Below are 19,610 nucleotides of genomic sequence, written 5' to 3' on the forward strand. Positions count from 1 at the left end.
CTTCACTATATAAATTTAAGAACCAATCAGTGGTTACAATTTAGATTAAAAGGAAGAAAATCTCTCTATATGAAACAAAAAGCAGAAGGGTGACTGTACTTGAAATGTTTTTACATTTTCTGCCCTTTGATCACTGTATTTTCATACCCTTTCAGGTAATTTTGTATTTCATCAGGGGCTTATCAGGCGATACAAATGCCAGTTCATAAGAAATACTAAAGAGTTTAACAAGCAGAAAAAGACCAACGGTATAAATCACTCTGTTTGAAAGAGAACACTTGCAACGACAGCGTTTCCATACCTGTGTGGGTACGGATGTGAGCTAGGAAGGCCATGGAATTGCTACTTCTACACATCTTCCCACAATACTTGCAGACATTGCCTTGGTTCTCTTCCCTCTCCCTGTTTATTTGCTCAGTGTCTTCAACAATGTATTTATTCACTTCCCTCAGTAGCTCCTCATGTTGCTCTTTGATGTGGAGAAACAAGCTCTGCTCTGAATCGAAGGGCTCTGTGCACTTCAAACACTTAAAGGTTGCGCCTCCTTCGGGCAGCTCCTCCACACTCGCCTGCTCATTTCGCATGTGCCCAGCACTGGCCAAGTGCTGGTGAAGGTTGCTTTCTGTGTAAAATGATTTTCCACAGAGTAAGCAATGAAAATGCTTTTCTTTTGAAGGATGTTTCATGGCTATGTGAACATTTAGTCCGCTCAAACCATCTGCTAGAAAACCACAGTCATCGCAGCGAATACGTGTCGATTCCCCAAGGGAAATTCCTTCTGACTTCTTCTTTTTCCCACCACTTGTTGAAGTGTCTGCTTTCACTGTGAGCTCACTAGCTTTCACTGCCCCTGACATCTGTCCTTCTGCAGAATGGTCAGTGGCCTCCCCATCTTGATGACTTTTTAACCTCACTATAGAAGAATCAAACTTGCCAACATTTTGCATTGCCTTTCCTTTATCATCAGCACTGATAACTGTTCCTAAAGCCTCATTACTACTTTCTTGCATGCCCTCAGCTGTTGAGCCATCTGCCTCCCAAACACTGTTATTTATAGTTACTTCAGCTTCATGTTGTGCTTCCATAAGGGCTTCTTCCTCCTCCCCAGTAGGATCCTCTCTGAAACTTCTGTTACCATCTAAACTACGTATATTTTGTACTGTTTCTCCAGTGTTTCCAGAAAAATTTGATTGCTCTACTGCACTACTTGTTTCTGGAAGACTTAGCATAAGTGGGTTATTTTTCTTCTGAGATTTTTTTTTGAGACTGTCTTTGTCTCTACATGCTGCTTCTGGGTTTTCACTATTTTCTTCTAAGCTTTCCACACCTTTTTCTGAATTGAAGTTTGTGTTGCTTGATCTGTTTTGATTTTCCGCAGGGCAGTCATCATCTGAGTTGAGCAGCTCCTGACCATGCTTACTTTTCTGCACCTCACAAGTACCTGTTTCTTTAACTGGTACTTCCTTGACAAGTTCAACAACTCTATCTTTTTGAGGAGTTTGCTGGACTCCTTCACAAAAAGGGTTTTCTCCTCCATTTTTAGGCTCCTCATGAAGTTCACCTCCTACTGCATTTTGGGAACTGACATCTTTAGAGATTCCCGGAGATGTATTTTCATCTAAGGCAATGCACTCAGTTAAGCTTTTACTCATATGATTACCTTCTGATGCATCACTAGAACATTTTGTTTCACCTAAAATAGCTTTTGATTCTCCTGCACTGCAATGTTGCTCCTCTTGAGGCAAAGCAGCACCTTCTTTAGTGATATTTGCTGTATTTGCTTCCTCCCCAGAAGAACAAACGAAAGATTCTCTTCTAATTTTATGTTTCTCTGTTGCTGCGTGCCTTATCATCTCTCTGCGAGTAACAGCATAGTAGTCACAAGCCATGCAGTAGTATTCAAATTGTTTTGTATGTTTTCGCTTCACATGCAGCTCTAGGGAAGCAGCAGAATGAGCACTGAAGCTGCAGTGTACACACTTCTTGTCATTTGCACCGATGGCTCTTCTCTGGAAGCCTGGGTCAGAGTCTTGAGCAACCCTCGCTGGTTCCAGCAACACACGTTGGTTTATATTTAATGGATTGCTACCAGGCTGCAAATCTGGCAGCCTGCTGGCATTTGCAGCTTTTAGCTCAACATTTCCTTGTTCAACTTCCTGATTGTCTATGACAGAATTTTCCAAATCTGATGACTGGCCACCATCCTCAACATGTTCAGACAAGGCAGTTGTGGGGCTGTTAATCTTCTTGCTCATGGATTCAAAATTACCTCCTTCAGGGCTAACAATGATCTCCGAGTTCTGTTTTCCACATCCTTCTATTTCAACACGACTTTTGTGTTTTTTGGTTGCACAGTGACGTTCCATATCTCCTTTGGTGACAGTGTAGTAATTGCAAACCTTACACAAATAGCTGTACTGATGACTGTGCTTTCGCCTGATGTGAACAGTCAAATTCGTAACACTGGAGGCCAAAAGGCCACAATGGGTACACGTCCTAGAAATAGTACCTTTAGGTTTCCCTCCTTTGGATGCACTAGCTAAAACCAATTCATTTCCACCAATCCTTTGCTCAAGTGGAACAAATTCCTTATTTCTTGATATGTTTTCCACAGAAGAGGATGAAACATGTATAATTTCTTTATCCAACTCTGTATTTCCACTCCCAGAAATGGAAGTATCCACCACTGATTTAATGCCACCAATACCAACGCAAACCTTTACAATACATTCTTCAAAACGTAGTCCAATGTTGTTTTTCCTGGCATTTTCAAGATGCTTGCTTCTTTTGATATGTTTCTCCATTCCTTCCTTACTGAGAGAGTAGAGATTACATGCTTTGCAAAGGAAGTGATACTCTTGTGCATGTCGGAGTTTTATGTGCCTTGTAAGAACTGTGGAAGACCTTGTCTTATAAAAACACTTTTTACATTGAAATTGGGTTTTATTCAGAACAGAATGCTTTAGTTCATTTCTATGATTTATGAAGGAAGCATCTGGAGTTTTTGCTTGCATTGACATTTCCATTTCCTTTGCAAGTCTTTGGCTATTGTTTGCTACTGAGTCAGTGTAAGGTACCACTTGCAAGGTCTGATCGCTGTTACTCAATGGAGTAGCTTGCTGAAATAATGATCCATCATGTTTCTCATGTTTTTGATGATTTATCAGATCTTCTTCCAACTGAAAAAAAAGAATGCAAGCTGGACAACTATGGGACATATTATGGACTTCACTCATATGGCTTTGAAGGCTGACCACATTCAAGCTGCTAAATGAACAGAGTTGACAATTAAAGCTACAACCATCCATCCAGTGTTTACTGTCCTGACAGTGTTGCTTCATGTCTTCCCTGACTCCAGAGGAATAGCTACACATCTGACAATGCAACTGGATCCTTTTTGTATGAAGCTTTGCAACATGAGTTTCCAGACTTCCTTGATCATGAAAAACATGACCACAATCCATGCAAGTATGAAGAGCACCATCATCAGCAGTAAGTTTAACTTCAGAATCTTTAGCATCTGCAGTGCTAGAAGAAGGGGTATTTGGCTTATATTCAGTAAGATCTTGTATTTCTGCAGCAGTATTACAATTACTTTTAGCATCTGTTTCTAGTTCTGTATCTGACATAAGGCTTGATTCATCATGTTTAAGCTGTGTGCTGGAGATAGGCTTCAAATATACTCTCTGAGTTTCAGATTTGGGTCTCTTACTATTACCCAACAAGCTGTATCTTCTTTTAACCTGCCTTTTTAATCTAGAAGACCTACTCTGCCCAAATGGAGACCTTAACAAGAAAACATTTCTTTTGTGTTTAAGTTTACCAAATCTCCTTGTCCTGTGTAAACTGCTAACTAGCTTTTTGGTAGTTGGACGTGATTCTGTTTTTTGCAAGATATTTTCTGATGGTCCTGGTATTTCTAGTTTTTCAGTATGGACTTCATCATTTCCCTCTGCACCAGAAGCAAGCAATGTTTCTTCTGTCATAGTATCTGTTTTTTCAGTGGGAATATTTGAAGATGGTATCATTTCAACAAGTTCACTGCCATCATTTTGTTTAGACAAGCTTACTTTTGAGCCTTTCAGCGCACTGCAAACACTTAATTCTTTTGCATCAGCAGTTCTTGCCCTTAATTTATTGGTCCCAGGTTTTGCCCTGACATTCCCCTCTTTGGTTGCAGTAGATTGTTGGTTTTTAAAGGATTTTTTGGTCAATATCTGTACAAATCCTCCCCGTGCAGCAAGATTTTGGCGTCGAAGGTGAGTCTTGCCAAGGAAATGAGAATTCAGGAGACTCTCTTCAGCACTCTGAAAACCACAAAGATCGCAAGAAAATATCTTGGATTTCTTATGATCTCGCTTAACATGCATATGCAACGTTGAACTACACTCACCTATGCAACTACAGTGAGGGCGTGTTTGCTCTTTGGATGATTTAGAGAGGCTTTCACGTTTATGTTTTTCCTTATCAGAGCAGGAAGGTAAACTTTGGTCACTCATTTTGCCTTTAGGATCATTGTCTATGTTTCCAACTGTACAGACAACACTGATTTCTTCTGAAGAATATAATTTATCAGGAACAGCAGCTGACATCTCTTGTGAATGTTTATTTTCCTTGTGAATTTTCAATATGGCATCAGGAGCAGCACATCTGAAATCGGAATGTAGGCACAGGATATCTGAATTAAATATGTCACTACTAGGACAACTGGTGACTCCTTCCTTCTTTACAGCTCCAGCTACCATACTACCTGCTTCTCCAGCTAAAACTTTTTGCAATTTCCTTCCACTGTCTTTCATGTCTTCTGAAGAACTCAGCTTTCTTTTTCTGGAGACATTTTCAGATTTCTCTGCTTCAACAACATCCAGGTTTGGTGATTCTGACAGTGCTGTTTTGTTTGTGCCATTCTCTTTTCCTTTCTTTTCAAGGTCCCTGAACACTTCATCTGATACAAGCCTTGTTTTCTGCTGAGATGAAGAGTCACATCCAGCATTTTCTCCTGATGTATTTCTTGGGGATTCTTCTGTCAACTCAACTTGCAAATTCTCATCAACATCATCTTTCTTCTTATTTTCCTCCCCATCCATTCTTAACAGTGATATTATCAATTGTAGATCATTTGGTTCAGCACCTACAGAACAAAAGAGTTATTATTAGTCTTTTATGCAAACTTAAAGATTAAAAGAATCAAATTTTAAAAACCTCATGCAATATAGAAAATTAAAACCATGGCAGGAAGATAGACCCAGTGAAAGATATGAGGAGACATTTTCACCATGGTATATAAACCACCTTCTAGGCACTTGGTTACACAGCTCTCACTGTGATGAGCACCATGTGAACAAACACTTAGATCCCACAGTTTTTATGTAATCAAGTAATCTTCTACATGCTTTAAACTTGGGCAGACAAACATGACCTTTGCTTCTGGAAGTATATTTAGGACACAAAATACTAACAGCTTTCAGGGAACTGGTCATGGAATATTTAATTCTTCCTGAACTAGAAAATCAGCTTCCCAAATTTAAAAGTTCCAAGGAGACATAATCATGACTGCAACAACAAGCAAAACAAAGCCAACAGAAATGCTAAATATTTTAAGTACACAGCTTGTTTTCCTTCCTCTGCTTAGATTACCTGCTAAAGAGAAAGAAAGAAAACACAAATAGAACCATGTTCTAAAAGAATATGCCACAAGTATAGCTTCCCATCATTCCTAAAATATCCTCTAAAATACTGTTTCCCAACTGGGGAGGAGGAAGGAGAAAAAAAAAAGTCATGAAATAACAGTGCAGAGAGGGGCAGCACCTTTGAAACCCAGCACGAACTCTAACCATCCAAATCCAGTTACCAAAAGCTTTTGCTCAACTGCCCAGTGTGACCCTCCTGCTGCCAAGATGTCACCACTAGAAAACTGATGCTACCAACACAGTTTACAAGAGGGATGGGGATGGGAAATCAAACTTTGACATTTATTATCTTTTCATTTTGATATGAAGCAACTGAGAATTGAAAATGCATTTCATTTTAACAGATTATTAAATACTACATGTTTATCTATGTGCTTTACACCATGATTTAAACATCAATTTGCTGCAGATCCAAGTATTCAGTTTTTTGTTCAGTTACACATTGAATGAGGCCATGACCACAATTGTAAGTACTTCCTGACAAGATTAAGTAATTGCAAAGTTGATACAGATAATGTAGGGTACAAAAAACTATTCAAGTACATGCTAAAAAACATAATTATGCTTAATTTTGAGGATGAAGTAGGAAAGTATTAAACTGAGAAAATAAATTCAAATCAGTTCGACTTTATACCCATGGAAGTAAAAAAGTGTTTTTCTGCTTAAGAATAATTTATGGAAGGCCCCTAAGGAATTGAGTGCACATTAGTTGCATACACTGAACAGTTTTTCAACTGTAGGTCTCTCATTGAGCTGAAGCACTAACCAAACCTATACCGAGCTAGTTATACCTAAATAACAAGAGAATAACCACCTCTAGATCACAACAGCCCTTTGGAGGATCACAATATTGGTCCCCTAAATGTGGCTTTCTGATTCTTATGCACTACTGTTTTTCTTTGTTCCTACAACCAGGATAGAAACTTATCACAGCTAGTCAGAAGGAAAACAGTCAGGGCTATATTTTCAGCTGGTATAAGTCAGCACACTGTTGGTATGTTCACAAACACTACAGCAATTAATTGCAAGACCAGATGAAGCCTTTGAAGTGCAAGCTTACCCAGAAAAGGTTATGAACACTGCTTGGGATACAGAAAAAAGATCAGATGAAAATTAAGTGGTTTAACTGTAGTACAGCTTTATTTATATAATGCAAAATATCAAGTCACTTCAATGACAAGTGTCACAAGTCCATCCTTGAACAAGCAACCGTGGATCCTTTGCCTTGCTGCACCTCCACAGCAGGTCCCCAGCCCACCACTGAGACCCGATCACACTTCCCTTGCATGGCCTGGGGAAGAACAGACATTTCTCCTTTGCTGTACAAGACAATTTACAATCTCAAACCAATTCTCCATCTTCTTTATAGGATACTTTCAGACCATAAGATTTATCAGAAAACTTGTCCAGCAGTGAACTAGTACTGGCATTGAACATTTCCACTATCAAGAGCTGTATTGGGATAATTAGAGGGTCCCCCATCAATAAAAATCTGGCCTTTTCTGCCACTCCCCTGCAAATTCAGCTCATCTCCAGTGGCCACTCACACACCTAAAAAAGTAACTCTCCAGTAGAAGTTCATCCTGCTCTGTGCTCAGACTCCAATCCCAGTTCTGGTGTCCAACATTATCCCCCACTCAACTGCACCAGTTATGGATTTTTCTAGTGCTTAGGAAAAAAAATGTATTTCCTCTATTTTATCTTTGTAAGCTGTTTGTAGTAAGAACTACAAACTAGCTGCTAGAAAATTGAAAAATGCAAAACATAAATCTCATAGGTGCTGCCAATAACCTCAGTATGAAATTAAAATAATCACATGTGTAATACAAATATGCTAAGATGCCTTACACCCCAGACTTCTTACCTAATTCCTTATCTAATGCCTTCATTTCATGACAAACTTCCAGCAATGCAAACTCTGTTCCATTTACAGGCAGTTCTCCTAATGAAGTCAACAGTGTCACATCTACCCCCACAACCAGTAAGTATTATCCAGGCAATTGCTCTCCAGCTGCACAGCAGGCTACGTGTGGCAAAGATTAATGATACACCTTTACCAACTTCATTGCTAGCACACATCTAAGTTTCCATGAAACTCATCTACCTCTGCACACCCTTCCCAGAGTTACATCTGCCTGCGTCTCACTTTCATATAATCGGTGTCAAAATATCATTACATAGGAGTCTGCACCTGCATGAAACCATAATCCAGAAAGTATTCTCTATGAAAGAAAACAACTATGAGGAAGTTGCTGCTGTTTCTCTAAAACTGCCCCTATATTAATTAATCTAAGGAATGAAATACCCTCCATTTTCTTTTAGCTCTCTCTTAAAGCTGTCTTTAGGACAAGAGCACATCTTCTGGTAGACACTTAATGGCTACTATCGCTCCTTTTGCTGGACCACGATCAGCAATTTCCTGAGCTCTGCCCAGTTCTCCACATCTCACACATGATCTGGAGCACTGGACCACAGCACTGGACCATGTCTCTGCTTCTTCCTGCTACAACCTCTGCTCAGATCACACTGCTGTGCCTCTAACACAATTTCAGTAGCACAAACCTCAGCTTCCTTCATGGCAGAGTAGAGCCTCACACCCAAAAGGAGCTGTGGGCTCCTTCCTGCATGGATATATGGCAGGAATGGCTATCGAAGAAGGCATTCAGCACACCATTAGCTGTATCTAGGCAAAAGGAGCCTGTAGTGCTTCCTCTGCTGTAAGCTTCCCTCCCAAAAGCTCCTCCCCAGATTTTCGAGAGGGCAGGAGGACACTGGCAAAGCACAGACTGGTCATAAATCTGAGTGGTGCTAATCCTCTGCCTGCCTACGCCAATTCACCTCTGTTCTCATCAAAGCCACCATACTAATTAAGGGCTATCCTGCAATTTGTATTGTATTGTAATATAGAAGAATCAATGCATTGGAGAAGGCATCAAAAGGACTCAAAGTTTGGACAGTCCCAGTGGCCACATAAGGTCAAATGGGTTTCTTTTTGCAAAATTAATCTTGGATCAAGCCTTAGTTTGGCACAGGGATCATCATCACAAACGAAGAATCAGCATCTGGAATTTTATTAACCTAATCTAAGAACACACTGTAGATGTAACAAGTAGCCCTCTGAAGCCACGGCACCTTAAGCACATGCTTAAGTCTAACTCCTACTTGTTAGTGTGATCGAGTAAGCCTTTTGATAGCAATGTAATGCTGCCAAACTCATACAGCAGTAGGAAAGGGGAAGATCAGCTCCTGAACTACCCTATTAATGGACCAACAAGACTAAAATCAATGCAAGATGTAAACTTTCATGTGTTTCCTGCTACCTTCATCTTGTAAAGCATCATCTTGAAACATTTTTACAAGTAACAAGTGTCTAAAGTGCAACAATATGTAATCACTTAATGTATTGCATAAATAAACCAAAATGTATTTATAAAGGCTCCAAGACTGAGCCAATGGTAATGCCAGGTACAGCACAGCAGAAGACTGGAGCACAGGATCAATCCCAAGCTAAGCAGACAGCAGTCAAATCCTCAGTATTTCCATAGTTTAAAAGCCGGTTCTGTCAAACAGCGCTCTCTTAACATCATATTCAATGTTCAAAATGAAGCTGTTCTGACTCAAAAGTGGGTTGACTTTTTGTAACATAAATCTTTTGTTAATGTTCACATAAATCAAGTATAGCTGAACAGATCCTTAAAGGATATGACCAAAAATTAATTTGCCACATTAGCTTCAGGTTAACAAATTCTTCCGCTTGGAGACAGTCATACATTACCTAATGCATTTTAAGGTTCCTTGCAGCACAGTGCTGCTCCTGAGTTTTGGAAAGAAACCTGTTGTAGCCTCAAAATTTTTGCTCAGAAAAAGCTGAGCTCAGTAGTTCTACTGTAAAGAGGTGCTATAACATAGTGCTTTTCTTCAATAACTTTCTAAATATCTAAAAGAAGCTAAACATTTTTAAGATCTTGAAAAGCAGAATGCTTGTTAGGTATGTTACATCTGCATAGGCCAACTATCCAAATCCTTAGAGAATGTATGAGAAGACAAACATTCTTAAATTGCAAGTGCGTAATACGTATTATTTTGGCTATATCACATAAACCAATATAGTTAAAGACTCTCCCCTCTCATCCACTGGGATTTCCAAATCATCAGAATCATGGAGTTTTTGTTTCAATATTTAAACTTTTACAGTCACAATTCAGCACCATCTCACTATCTGCTAAGTAGAAAATTCATTTTAAAAAATGAGAAAAATAGTACTTCTTGAGCAGCCACCACCATTTTTACCTGATAACAACACACTTTTGTATTCCTTGTAGAAAGCTTTTTTGTATATTGACATAGTGTCTGCTACAGTTCTATACATGAGCATAAGTCATTTGTGGACAGAAGCTGTTTTCTTTGATGAAAATAGAGAACATTGGATTTGAGTGTTCGAATTTTTTAACACTGGTCCAAAAAAACAGTATATAATGTCTTACTCTGCCAAAAGGTGGAGACAGTGAAGTTAACCTTTCCAGTATAAGACCTGCATTGCTCTAATCCTCAGATGAAATTTAGAAAGTAGTAATCTTAAATTAAGATCAAAAGGACAAGGAATTTAGTGATGATCCATAAACCTGTAGTAAACTGCAAAGTTCTTTAACTTGATGGTCAATACAATTTTATTTACTTCTCTTTTTGGTCATATACCAAGAGAAAGGGTAGGGATATGTACAGAAGAACACAAAAAAAGTTTATTTACAAGTACTTTACTTCTTTTTTTAATTTATTTTTTATGCTAATCCTGACATTAGAATTTCCAGAGCACTTCTCAGTCATAGTACTATTGTCTCCAAGTATTCAATGCCCCAATCTGCAGTGTTTGTAAAGGATGCGACATATGGAAAACAGAGTTTCATTTTTTTCCCACTAAAAATTCCCCTTTTCAGACAATTAATTCTTTCAATGAAATCATGGATACAATGAAGCAAAATCATTTTAATGAGCTCCTTAAGTAGCCTGCACAAAACTGCATGTTAACAACTCATCTCAACATATGACCTTTGTGTCAAATAAGCATCTTCTCAGGGGCATAACATCCTTCCTAAATCAAATCATGCATCTGTCTTACGGCCTTACAAAGTTACCTCACTTCCTTCAGAGAGACTAATCCAAGCTAGCGGCCTCTTCAGTAATGGAATACAGGAGACAATATGGTTGTCAATTCAAATGGAACAAAGATCACCTTTTTTTGAGGAGAATTTGATATCCATTACAAACATTTGTTTTCCCTTGCAGCTCAAAAATGCTAGAACTTTGAGCTTTGCACTGTAAGCCTGTTCTTCACATAAAGCCACCCATTTTCCGAGGACAGCAAAATCTCCACAGGAGACTTCCAAATAAGCTGCAGACTTCCAAGACGAAAGACTTTGAAATTTCTACACAGATCTATCCAGAATAGCTCAAGTGACAAAATAAAAAGCCCCCTGATAGTCATTCCCTGTGCATCATTGAAAATGGGGAGTTATTATCCGCACTCATTAATTTCATTTTCTCACAGCCACCAGAAACAACTGTAATGGCATCACAGGCAAACGCACCTGCAGTACTACCCACATCCCACTTGCTTCTGCTTCCAAACCACTCAAGAGTCCTTCCAGGTGGGCAGAAATTGGCAACACAAAGGTAGTCCTTGTGAATTGCTGACATAACGAAGATATTCTTTAATTCATACCAACAGAAAAAAAATAATTAAAAGGGAAGGCTCCCTAGTTCCTCATCCTCTCACTTCAGAAAGAGCCAAATGCTGCTAAATGCAGCAGGGAACACTGATTGGACCAGCTTTGAAGAAGTCAAAAAAGACACATACAGATATACACTCATTTCAAGTGCTGTCAGAATCAATAGGAATGTATGTCCAAGTCAGAAAACCAGAGGAAATGCACTAGTATCTCCTAAAAATTGTTATATAACCTCCAGATTTTCAATTTTTGAAAATTTAAGGCCTGTAAATTTTGAATTTTAAGTTCAAAGAATTCTGACCGTTTCCAGAACGAGGCACACATAAAACAATATCAATAAAAACATCCAACAGAAGCTTCTGAGGATCCAAGAAAGACTTCATACATATAGCACTGTGATATTTATGGATGAAAAGCCCTTTTTAAGTATTCTCAAAAACTTTATTTTAGAGAGTTTATCAGGTCCAGGAAAGAAATTTCCAGGAAAGAAATTTCCAGGAAAGAAATTATCATTTTCCACATACAGCAGTAAGTTCTGTGGTTTGCAGGAATTCTCCAAATGACATGATTTCATGCAAGATACAATTCTCACCAACTACACCAATTAAAACTAGAGAGAAGTAAAAAGTAAAATGCAATTTAAATCCCTTTCTACTGTTGGCTGTAGTACCCTCTCAAGTACAGTGGACTGCACTGGAATTCATCAGACGAAGTACACAGGCACTATCACCGACACTTGAAAAAAATGCTGGAAGTCTTAACTTTTTCCTTAACTTTGGCAGCAAAAGATAAAAGCAAGTTGGAATTGCTGCTACTTGCAAATTGACTCTTATAAATTTTACCCTTGAAAGCTGGTCTTAGAAGCTCTATTTTCTCCTCTGAAAACATAAGGAGTATGAATTTCCTAGAAGGCTACTCTGGAGTTTAGTATTTGTGAAGACTTACTAAATTTCCATCAACCTTTGCTCAAAATTAAACCCAAAAGACAAAAAAGGATGGCTTTGTTGGCCCCTTGCTTAACACCACCATTTCATACAGAAAGCAACAAAAGGCCTCTACCATCACAGCCTGGGACACATTTATCATCTACTACTACTGTATTTATCACCAGTTAAATTATCAAGAAAAGAATGTGTGCAGTAATCTGTGTATTTATGCTGCTCACTCTTGTGCACCCTGTTTTCCTCATCTGCTGCCTGTTCAAGAAGCTCAGCTGAAAAGAGCTGCATGAATTTTTGGCTGAACAGGTAACATAAAGACTTCGGATTTTTTATGTGATAGGTTAACAAAGTTGCCAGAAAATACGAAGTACACATATGCTTTTAAAGAAACGAAGACGTTAATAAAAATAAAAGCATTCTGATGACCCCTGGTGGCCACTTTACACAAGGAAGTAATGGCATTCCATCTGAGAAAAGCAGATCAAAGAGAAATGTTCTATTGGTAGGCATATCTACAGAAATGAGAGCTGATATTATTCAATTAGAATATATATTTATTAGAATGTACACATTTACATGTCTGCCTTTATCAAATTACTGTACTACTGGTAGACACACAGACAACTCAAAAATTTAACTATTAGAAACAAACCCTATTTTTCTCTACAATGAAATAGAAGTGAGCACGCTGGAAGTATTTCAGCTCAATCCTACAAAACATATGAAAAGGACTTCTTTCAGTTTTAGTTTTCCAGCTAAATGGAAAATGGGTTGCTTACATAAAGCAGAGAGTGATGGGGAGAAGGATGGTGGAAGCACGGGGCTGCCTCACACCAGGGTGCACTCAGAAGGGCTCTGTGTAATAGACGATATCCCAAATCCCTCTGGCACAGCAGTTCTCCAGCACACTTTAGCAAAGCAAACAAACCAGCCTTTCCTTCTTTGTATTACTGGATTTCTACCAAAAAGAAATTAATATCCATCATTAGGAATTAGTATAAAAAGGTGATAACTGTACACAGACCTCAGCTATGGAGAGAGTAAACCCTTAACATGCAGAGGAAAAGCTGCATGACAAATCACACCTTTTCTCCTTAATGCTTTCCTGTAATACATGCAAGCAATGACTACAGTCCTGCCATGTCCTCTGCAACACACATGGGGATTTTTTTCCCCAATAACTGAGATGATCACAACTGTGACTTAAACCACGCACAGCTGTGCAACACCTGGCTTCCTCCAGAGCTCTGACCTGCTTCCAGGTGAACAAACCCATGCTTCAGCTGTAGTCACCACAGAACTTTTAATGCTATGTAGTTCCGTACTCTGAACAGTTCAGGGATTACAACTGAACTTTACTCTAATTTCCATCTGTGACACATCTGTCTGTGTCAAGAGAGAGATACCAATATAAGACAGCAATGGGAGACATACCAGTGTGACGGTGGCAATATGAGTCCAAGCACTGGCCATATGCGATGATACAAAAGTTATTCATGACTTCTGTGCTGCCTGTGATACCAGTCAAGGGATACTACTATGGCATATCATGGAGCCTTTTCCCTTCCCCATCCTCTTTACTAGAACTAAGCCATGTAGCTACAAAAGCTTCCTTCACTTCAGCTAAGGACCAAAAAGAGGCTGAAGACCAAGCAGGCTCCCACTTCTCCCCAGCAAAACACACTCTTGGTCAGCAGGCGGAGAGTGAAGGTGAATGAGAGACAAGGCAGTGCTACCCAAGAGAGAGGGACATGGGGATGCCAGAGCAGCTTCCACCTCCTATTTCAGCCCATATGATGAAACCATATCTTCCCAGAATGGGTCCTAGGTGGATAGAACTGAAGGAGGAAGGAACTGAAGACAAGGAACAGTCCCTTGCTGATACCACCACCACTTATAAAATGAAAGCCCCATTTACTAGTCCAAAGTATTCATACTACTGATAGTTTGGGAACAAATACCATGAAGGTTTCAAATGCTGCTGCTTTTCAACTGTATCCTTTTCCCTCCATGTCTACTTGTTTGAATACAACAAATTTGGTGCTTACCTAAATCAGTCCCTGAAACTCAGCTCTCTTCCAAAACCAGCAATATGCCTAAGCATGTGCACAGTGGCAGCACAATTCGTGTGAGGCACACGTGTTCAACTGCATTCCCAAACAAGGAATCACCTGACAATTAACATTTTCATCTCTCCTGCAGGAGTGGTGCATGGGGTGTAGCAACAGAGAACAGTTGCACTGGGGACCACTTCCCTAATACCTACAAAAATTACGAAGCTTCACTCTGCTCTAAGAGCTGCACCTTGCTTATGAGATTTCTGTAACTTGAGTATCTTAACTGTGCAAAACCCTCTCCCTATTTTGAAGAACACTGTTTAACAGCTACACAAGACTACAATGCATTTCCTTCAGTTGCTGGTTTATCAAATTAAACTCAAATCTCCAGGTTCTCAGCACCACAGTATCAAACAGCTCCCTGGAAAATACCAGCAATGGAGCCCAAGGTGTGGGGAGTCTCTTCCTCCCACCAGAGCCCGCCAGCCACACAGAGTCACTGCTAACCCAACCATCATCTGGCATGATCCAGGGTGGCACCACAGCCCTCCTCCTCTGCAGACTCGAAAGACATGGGCCAGGTCAACCCAGCGGCCCCAGGCATGACCTTCTGCTCCCCAAGGCTCTCCTGGGCAGCGAGTGCAGATGCTGCTGGACCCCACCCAGATACAGTTCCTGGCATCACAGGAGGTCACAGAAGGACCACACAGTGCTTGCCTGGGCAAGGAAACCTTAGGAGTTGCATGAGAACTGCAACTTGGCTGCATAGACTCTGTATTTCCTCAATACATCATCACTCTCTCAGGAATCCATTAGGAGAGTGTTATTACTAAAAATACTACTAATTCCCTGAAAAACACCAAGTTCAAATCAATCCCACAAACTTTCCCAAGATCAATAGGTTTTAATGAACACAAAAAACATATTCTGCAGCAACCACGGGCAAGTACCCGGAGACCAAGCTACAGTAATAAATTGCACCTGCTCCAATACTTTCCTGGCAGGAAAAAATTGACATATCACTAAACAGGCTGTTGCTCAGCTCAAACACCCACAGGATCTGAGGGACCACAAGATGGGTGACCTGCGTGGTGACTTATCACAGCAAAGCACAGCAGAAGGGCAGGGTTTCAGCAGCTCTCAGCTGACTGAGCAGCCCACACCACAGATCCAGTTCCTCTGACGGAGCACTGCAGGCATAGAAAGCAACATCGAATCAAAGGGGATGCTTCCTACAGTAAAGGGTCCTGATGCAGCCTGTTTATCTCTCAGAGGGTAAAAACAATATTTAGTCCTATGTTTCAGTCATCAACAGTCATTTTCCTAGTATTTACTCTGGGAAAAACTTTAACAAGTTAACTCTCTTCCTGGCTGCTATTGTTAATGGAAAAGAGAAAACAGTGTAAAATTAAACCTTACTGACAACAGAGCAAAAATGTTGGTTTATGTCTTTTACAGTGAAACCTAGTATTAAGTGTGCTGTTCCATCACAAATTTTCCAGAAGACTTGAGCATCACATCCTATTTTTCCCCAAGAGCTATGATTCAGACTTTCACTTTCTGGTAAATTCTATAAATATTTGATAATCAAATGCAACTTCTGTTTTGTCAGCTGAGCAGCCTTCCTCATTCTAAAGCACCAAATTCTTTTTACATTAAGCAGGAAAGGAATCCGCTTCTAACAGTGACCCTGCAATTCTATTTTACAATTTCAAATACAATTACATTTTACAAGTTCAAATTTTGTAGTAAATGCACCATTTTTCCAGGATTTAATATCTGATATTATTTCCATATACTAAACAATACAGAAGATTTTACTGGTTGAACCCCTGTAACAGCACAAATCATAGCAATATAAATACGCAAAGGATCTTATTATAACCATTGCACTTTTCTAATCAATCTCATTCTGTACTACTGTGTTTAGGAGATCGAAGTATTCTTAGATGCATGTACAATGGAAGAAATAAATTAACATCCCTTTTAATGAATACCTCACAAAATTCTCCCTCACCCCGTACCATAGAATTGTTTAGGTTGGAAAAGACCATGTTCATCGAGTCTAGCTGTTAACCCAGCACTGCCAAGTTCACCACTAAACCATGTCAAGTGCCATATCCACACGTCTTTTAAATACCTCCTGGGATGTTAAAACTTCACCACTTTCATGGGCAGCCTGTTTCAGGGCTTGACAACCCTTACAGTGAAGGCATTTTTCATAAATCCTATCTAAACTTCCCCCAGTGCAACTTGAGGCCATTTCTATTTGTCCTGTCACTTGTTACTTGGGAGAAGAGACCAACCCCCACATGGCCATGAGTACCTTCCAGGTACTCGTAGAGAGTGATAAAGTCTCCCCTGAGCCTCCTTTTCTCAGGCTAAACAACCCCAGCTCCTCATAAGACTTGTGCTCCAGATGCTTCACCAGCTCCCTTGCCCTTCCCTGGACACACTCCAGTGCCTCAATGTCCTTCTTCTCCTGAAGGGCCCAACACTGAACACAGGATTCAAGGTGCTGCCTCAACAGTGCCAAGTACAGTGGGACCATCCCTGCCCTGCTCCTGCTGGCCACACTATTCCTGCTACAGGCCAGGATGCCATTGGCCTCCTTGGCCACCTGGGCCCACTCTGGCTCATGTTCAGCCACTGCCAGTCAGCAGCCCCAGGTCCTTTTCCACTGGCAGCTTTCCAGGCACTCTGCCCCCAGCCTGTAGCGCTGCCTGGGGTTGTTGTGACCCAAGGGCAGGACCTGGCACTTGACCCTGTTGAACCTCACACAGTTGGCCTTAGCCCACTGATCCAGCCTGTCCAGATCCCTCTGCTGAGCCTTCCTGCCCTCCAGCAGATCAACATACCTGCCCAACTTGGTGTTGTCTGCAAAGTGACAGAGTGCACTCGATCCTCCTGTCCAGATCATTGATAATGGTATTAAACAGACCCAGCCCCAGTACTGAGCCCTGGGGAACACCACTTGTGACTGGCCAGCAGCTGGATGTAATTCTGTTCACTGCCACTCTCTGGACACTGCCATCAAGCTGGCTTTTTACCCAGGCATCCTCACGCCACTGTCTATGTTCTAAATAGCTCGAATACCTATTAATATCCAAATCCAACTGAATTCACTGAGAACAGGGCATTTGAAAATCAAGATATTTCTTTAGGTGCTTAAAAAGGATTTCTAAAGTAATACTATATATCCAGATTGCACTGTTTTATCTACAAAACTTGTTATTCAGAATTATATAAAATTATATAAACCCACTTCTTTTTAATTAAAATTAGTTTATATTTTGAAAACTCAACAATTAGCACAGTTTAGCTATATTAATAACACATTCTCCAGAATTCTTCAAAAGAAAAATTAAATTAGATTATTTTTAATAACTTGTGGATTTTAAAAGTGCCAAGCTATAAATGAAAGGACTACAGAATAAAGGTAGCAAATGCACACATTCAATGCTATTAAAAGGCAGACACATGAGATCTCATGTATCTTGTGCCATTTGTAAAAAGGTTGTTTTATTATCAGTGTAACTAATCACAATGAAGACATCTCTTACAATCAAAGACATTATAATGAATTTTCTTTACAGCTACAGAGAAATGGGATTTGCTGTTCCATATCAAACTAGAACAGGCTGTATAAATTCTTCTTCATATTTATTATTAAATGTAACTTTTATCTATAAAATCAGCCATGAAATATTAAAAACTGAAACAACAGAATTTATATCCTTTACTTAATTTAGTTTAAACGGTCTATTCACTAAAGAGAGGGAAAAAAGGTTACATATGTATTATAACGTGCCCTCCCCTCTCCCCCGTAAGTGTTTCCATTATAAACCACCTAGTTTTGGAATTTATAACTCCGCTGTAAAAACCCACTTCATACTTAAAAGTTGGTATACTTTTCCTTTTACAAATTTAAAAAAAAAAAAACCTGTTTCAGAAGGAAGGCAAGAAAGAACATGAGAGAAGAGAAGGGGAAAAGCAATCAGACTAAGAATTTTAATGCCTGGCCAGTTAAATCAGTTAGTAAGAGCCATCTATTGTAATTCAGACCCATCTGCCCACCCCATCCTCTGAAGAATCATTGGGAGATGGTCAGCTGGCTGCACCAGAGCCCCTGGGCAGATGGGAGCCAGGTACTGGCCTCCAGCTGCTGCTGACCTGCCAGGTTCAGGCTATCTTTTCCTACTGCTATCTCCTGAAGTCAGCTGTACAACTGAGAATTGGACAAAGAAAAAATAAGTGAGAACAGCAAAGAGCATTAAAATCACCTGTGTCAGAGAAGAGACAAGACAAAACATATCAGCACATCATAAAAATGACAAAGAGACAAAACAGCATGTAAAAAAAGGGTTCTGCCGATGAAAAGATGTAAGTCTTGAGAATTCAGGAACTGGAGATTGGACAACATATAGAGCAATGAAAACCAACAGAAAGATAAGGGCAGATAAAAACCACCAGAAGTTCATAGAAGCCAAAGGATTAAAAGGTATAAAAAGGGTCTTATTTAAGACAGCATGGAAAACAATTCATACATAAGAGGGCAGATTCCAGCATGAAGCATGAAATAAAGCAACAAGAGACAAGCAACCTATTACCTTAAGGTGCAAGCTACAACCTAGGCTATTTCCTGCTAGCAATAGCTTATTTTCAGCTTTTTCCTGGAGCACAACAAAAAGCACCAAAGCGAAATTTACCTTTATTTTCAGAGTCCCTATTTTACAGTCTGAAAGGAATAGAAAGAAGTAGCAAAGGAACAAAATCCCGCATTAGTTCTCACAGCGCAGCTGGTGAGTTGGACAAGCTGGCAGGAGCAACAGCCAAGCTACAACACGCAGCTGCCTGCAGACACTGTCTCAGGGACACCAAGGAAGCTCACAAAGACCTGAAGTCCAGAGATGCTCCCATGTGCCCCAGGTGACGCTGCACTGTTCTTTAGAGGAAACCACCAAGACCATGTGTTCAAACATAGCCTTTATTTAGTCTTAAACTAAGGTTATTCACTAGAAAAGCCTCTCTCTTAGCAATTCTTTACAGTCCATGAGGACTATGTATATATATTGCAACCAATTCCCAGAGCAATACAAATAAGTAAGGTTTATAAATTCTTTAGTTCTCTACAGTGATTCAGCCTTGGAGCAGTCACAGTTTTAAAAACTAACCTTAATGGGAAGATCTTTTGGT

The 19,610-nt window shown here is 39.9% G+C and overlaps 1 protein-coding gene across 2 annotated transcripts in view; it reads right to left on the reverse strand.

Annotated features, from left to right (window-relative positions):
- Nucleotides 1-19,610, reverse strand: part of ZNF407 (zinc finger protein 407) — a 342,220-nt gene that overhangs the window by 311,020 nt on the left and 11,590 nt on the right. For both annotated transcript variants that reach the window (XM_069004333.1, XM_069004332.1), the window contains exon 2: nucleotides 302-5,131. In XM_069004333.1, the coding sequence (XP_068860434.1) occupies nucleotides 302-5,087 (4,786 nt within the window). In that variant the 5' untranslated portion in view covers nucleotides 5,088-5,131. The remainder of the gene's footprint in view (nucleotides 1-301; nucleotides 5,132-19,610) is intronic.

The sequence above is a fragment of the Aphelocoma coerulescens genome, chromosome 2 (assembly GCF_041296385.1).
Source record: "Aphelocoma coerulescens isolate FSJ_1873_10779 chromosome 2, UR_Acoe_1.0, whole genome shotgun sequence".
Lineage (NCBI taxonomy): Eukaryota > Metazoa > Chordata > Aves > Passeriformes > Corvidae > Aphelocoma > Aphelocoma coerulescens.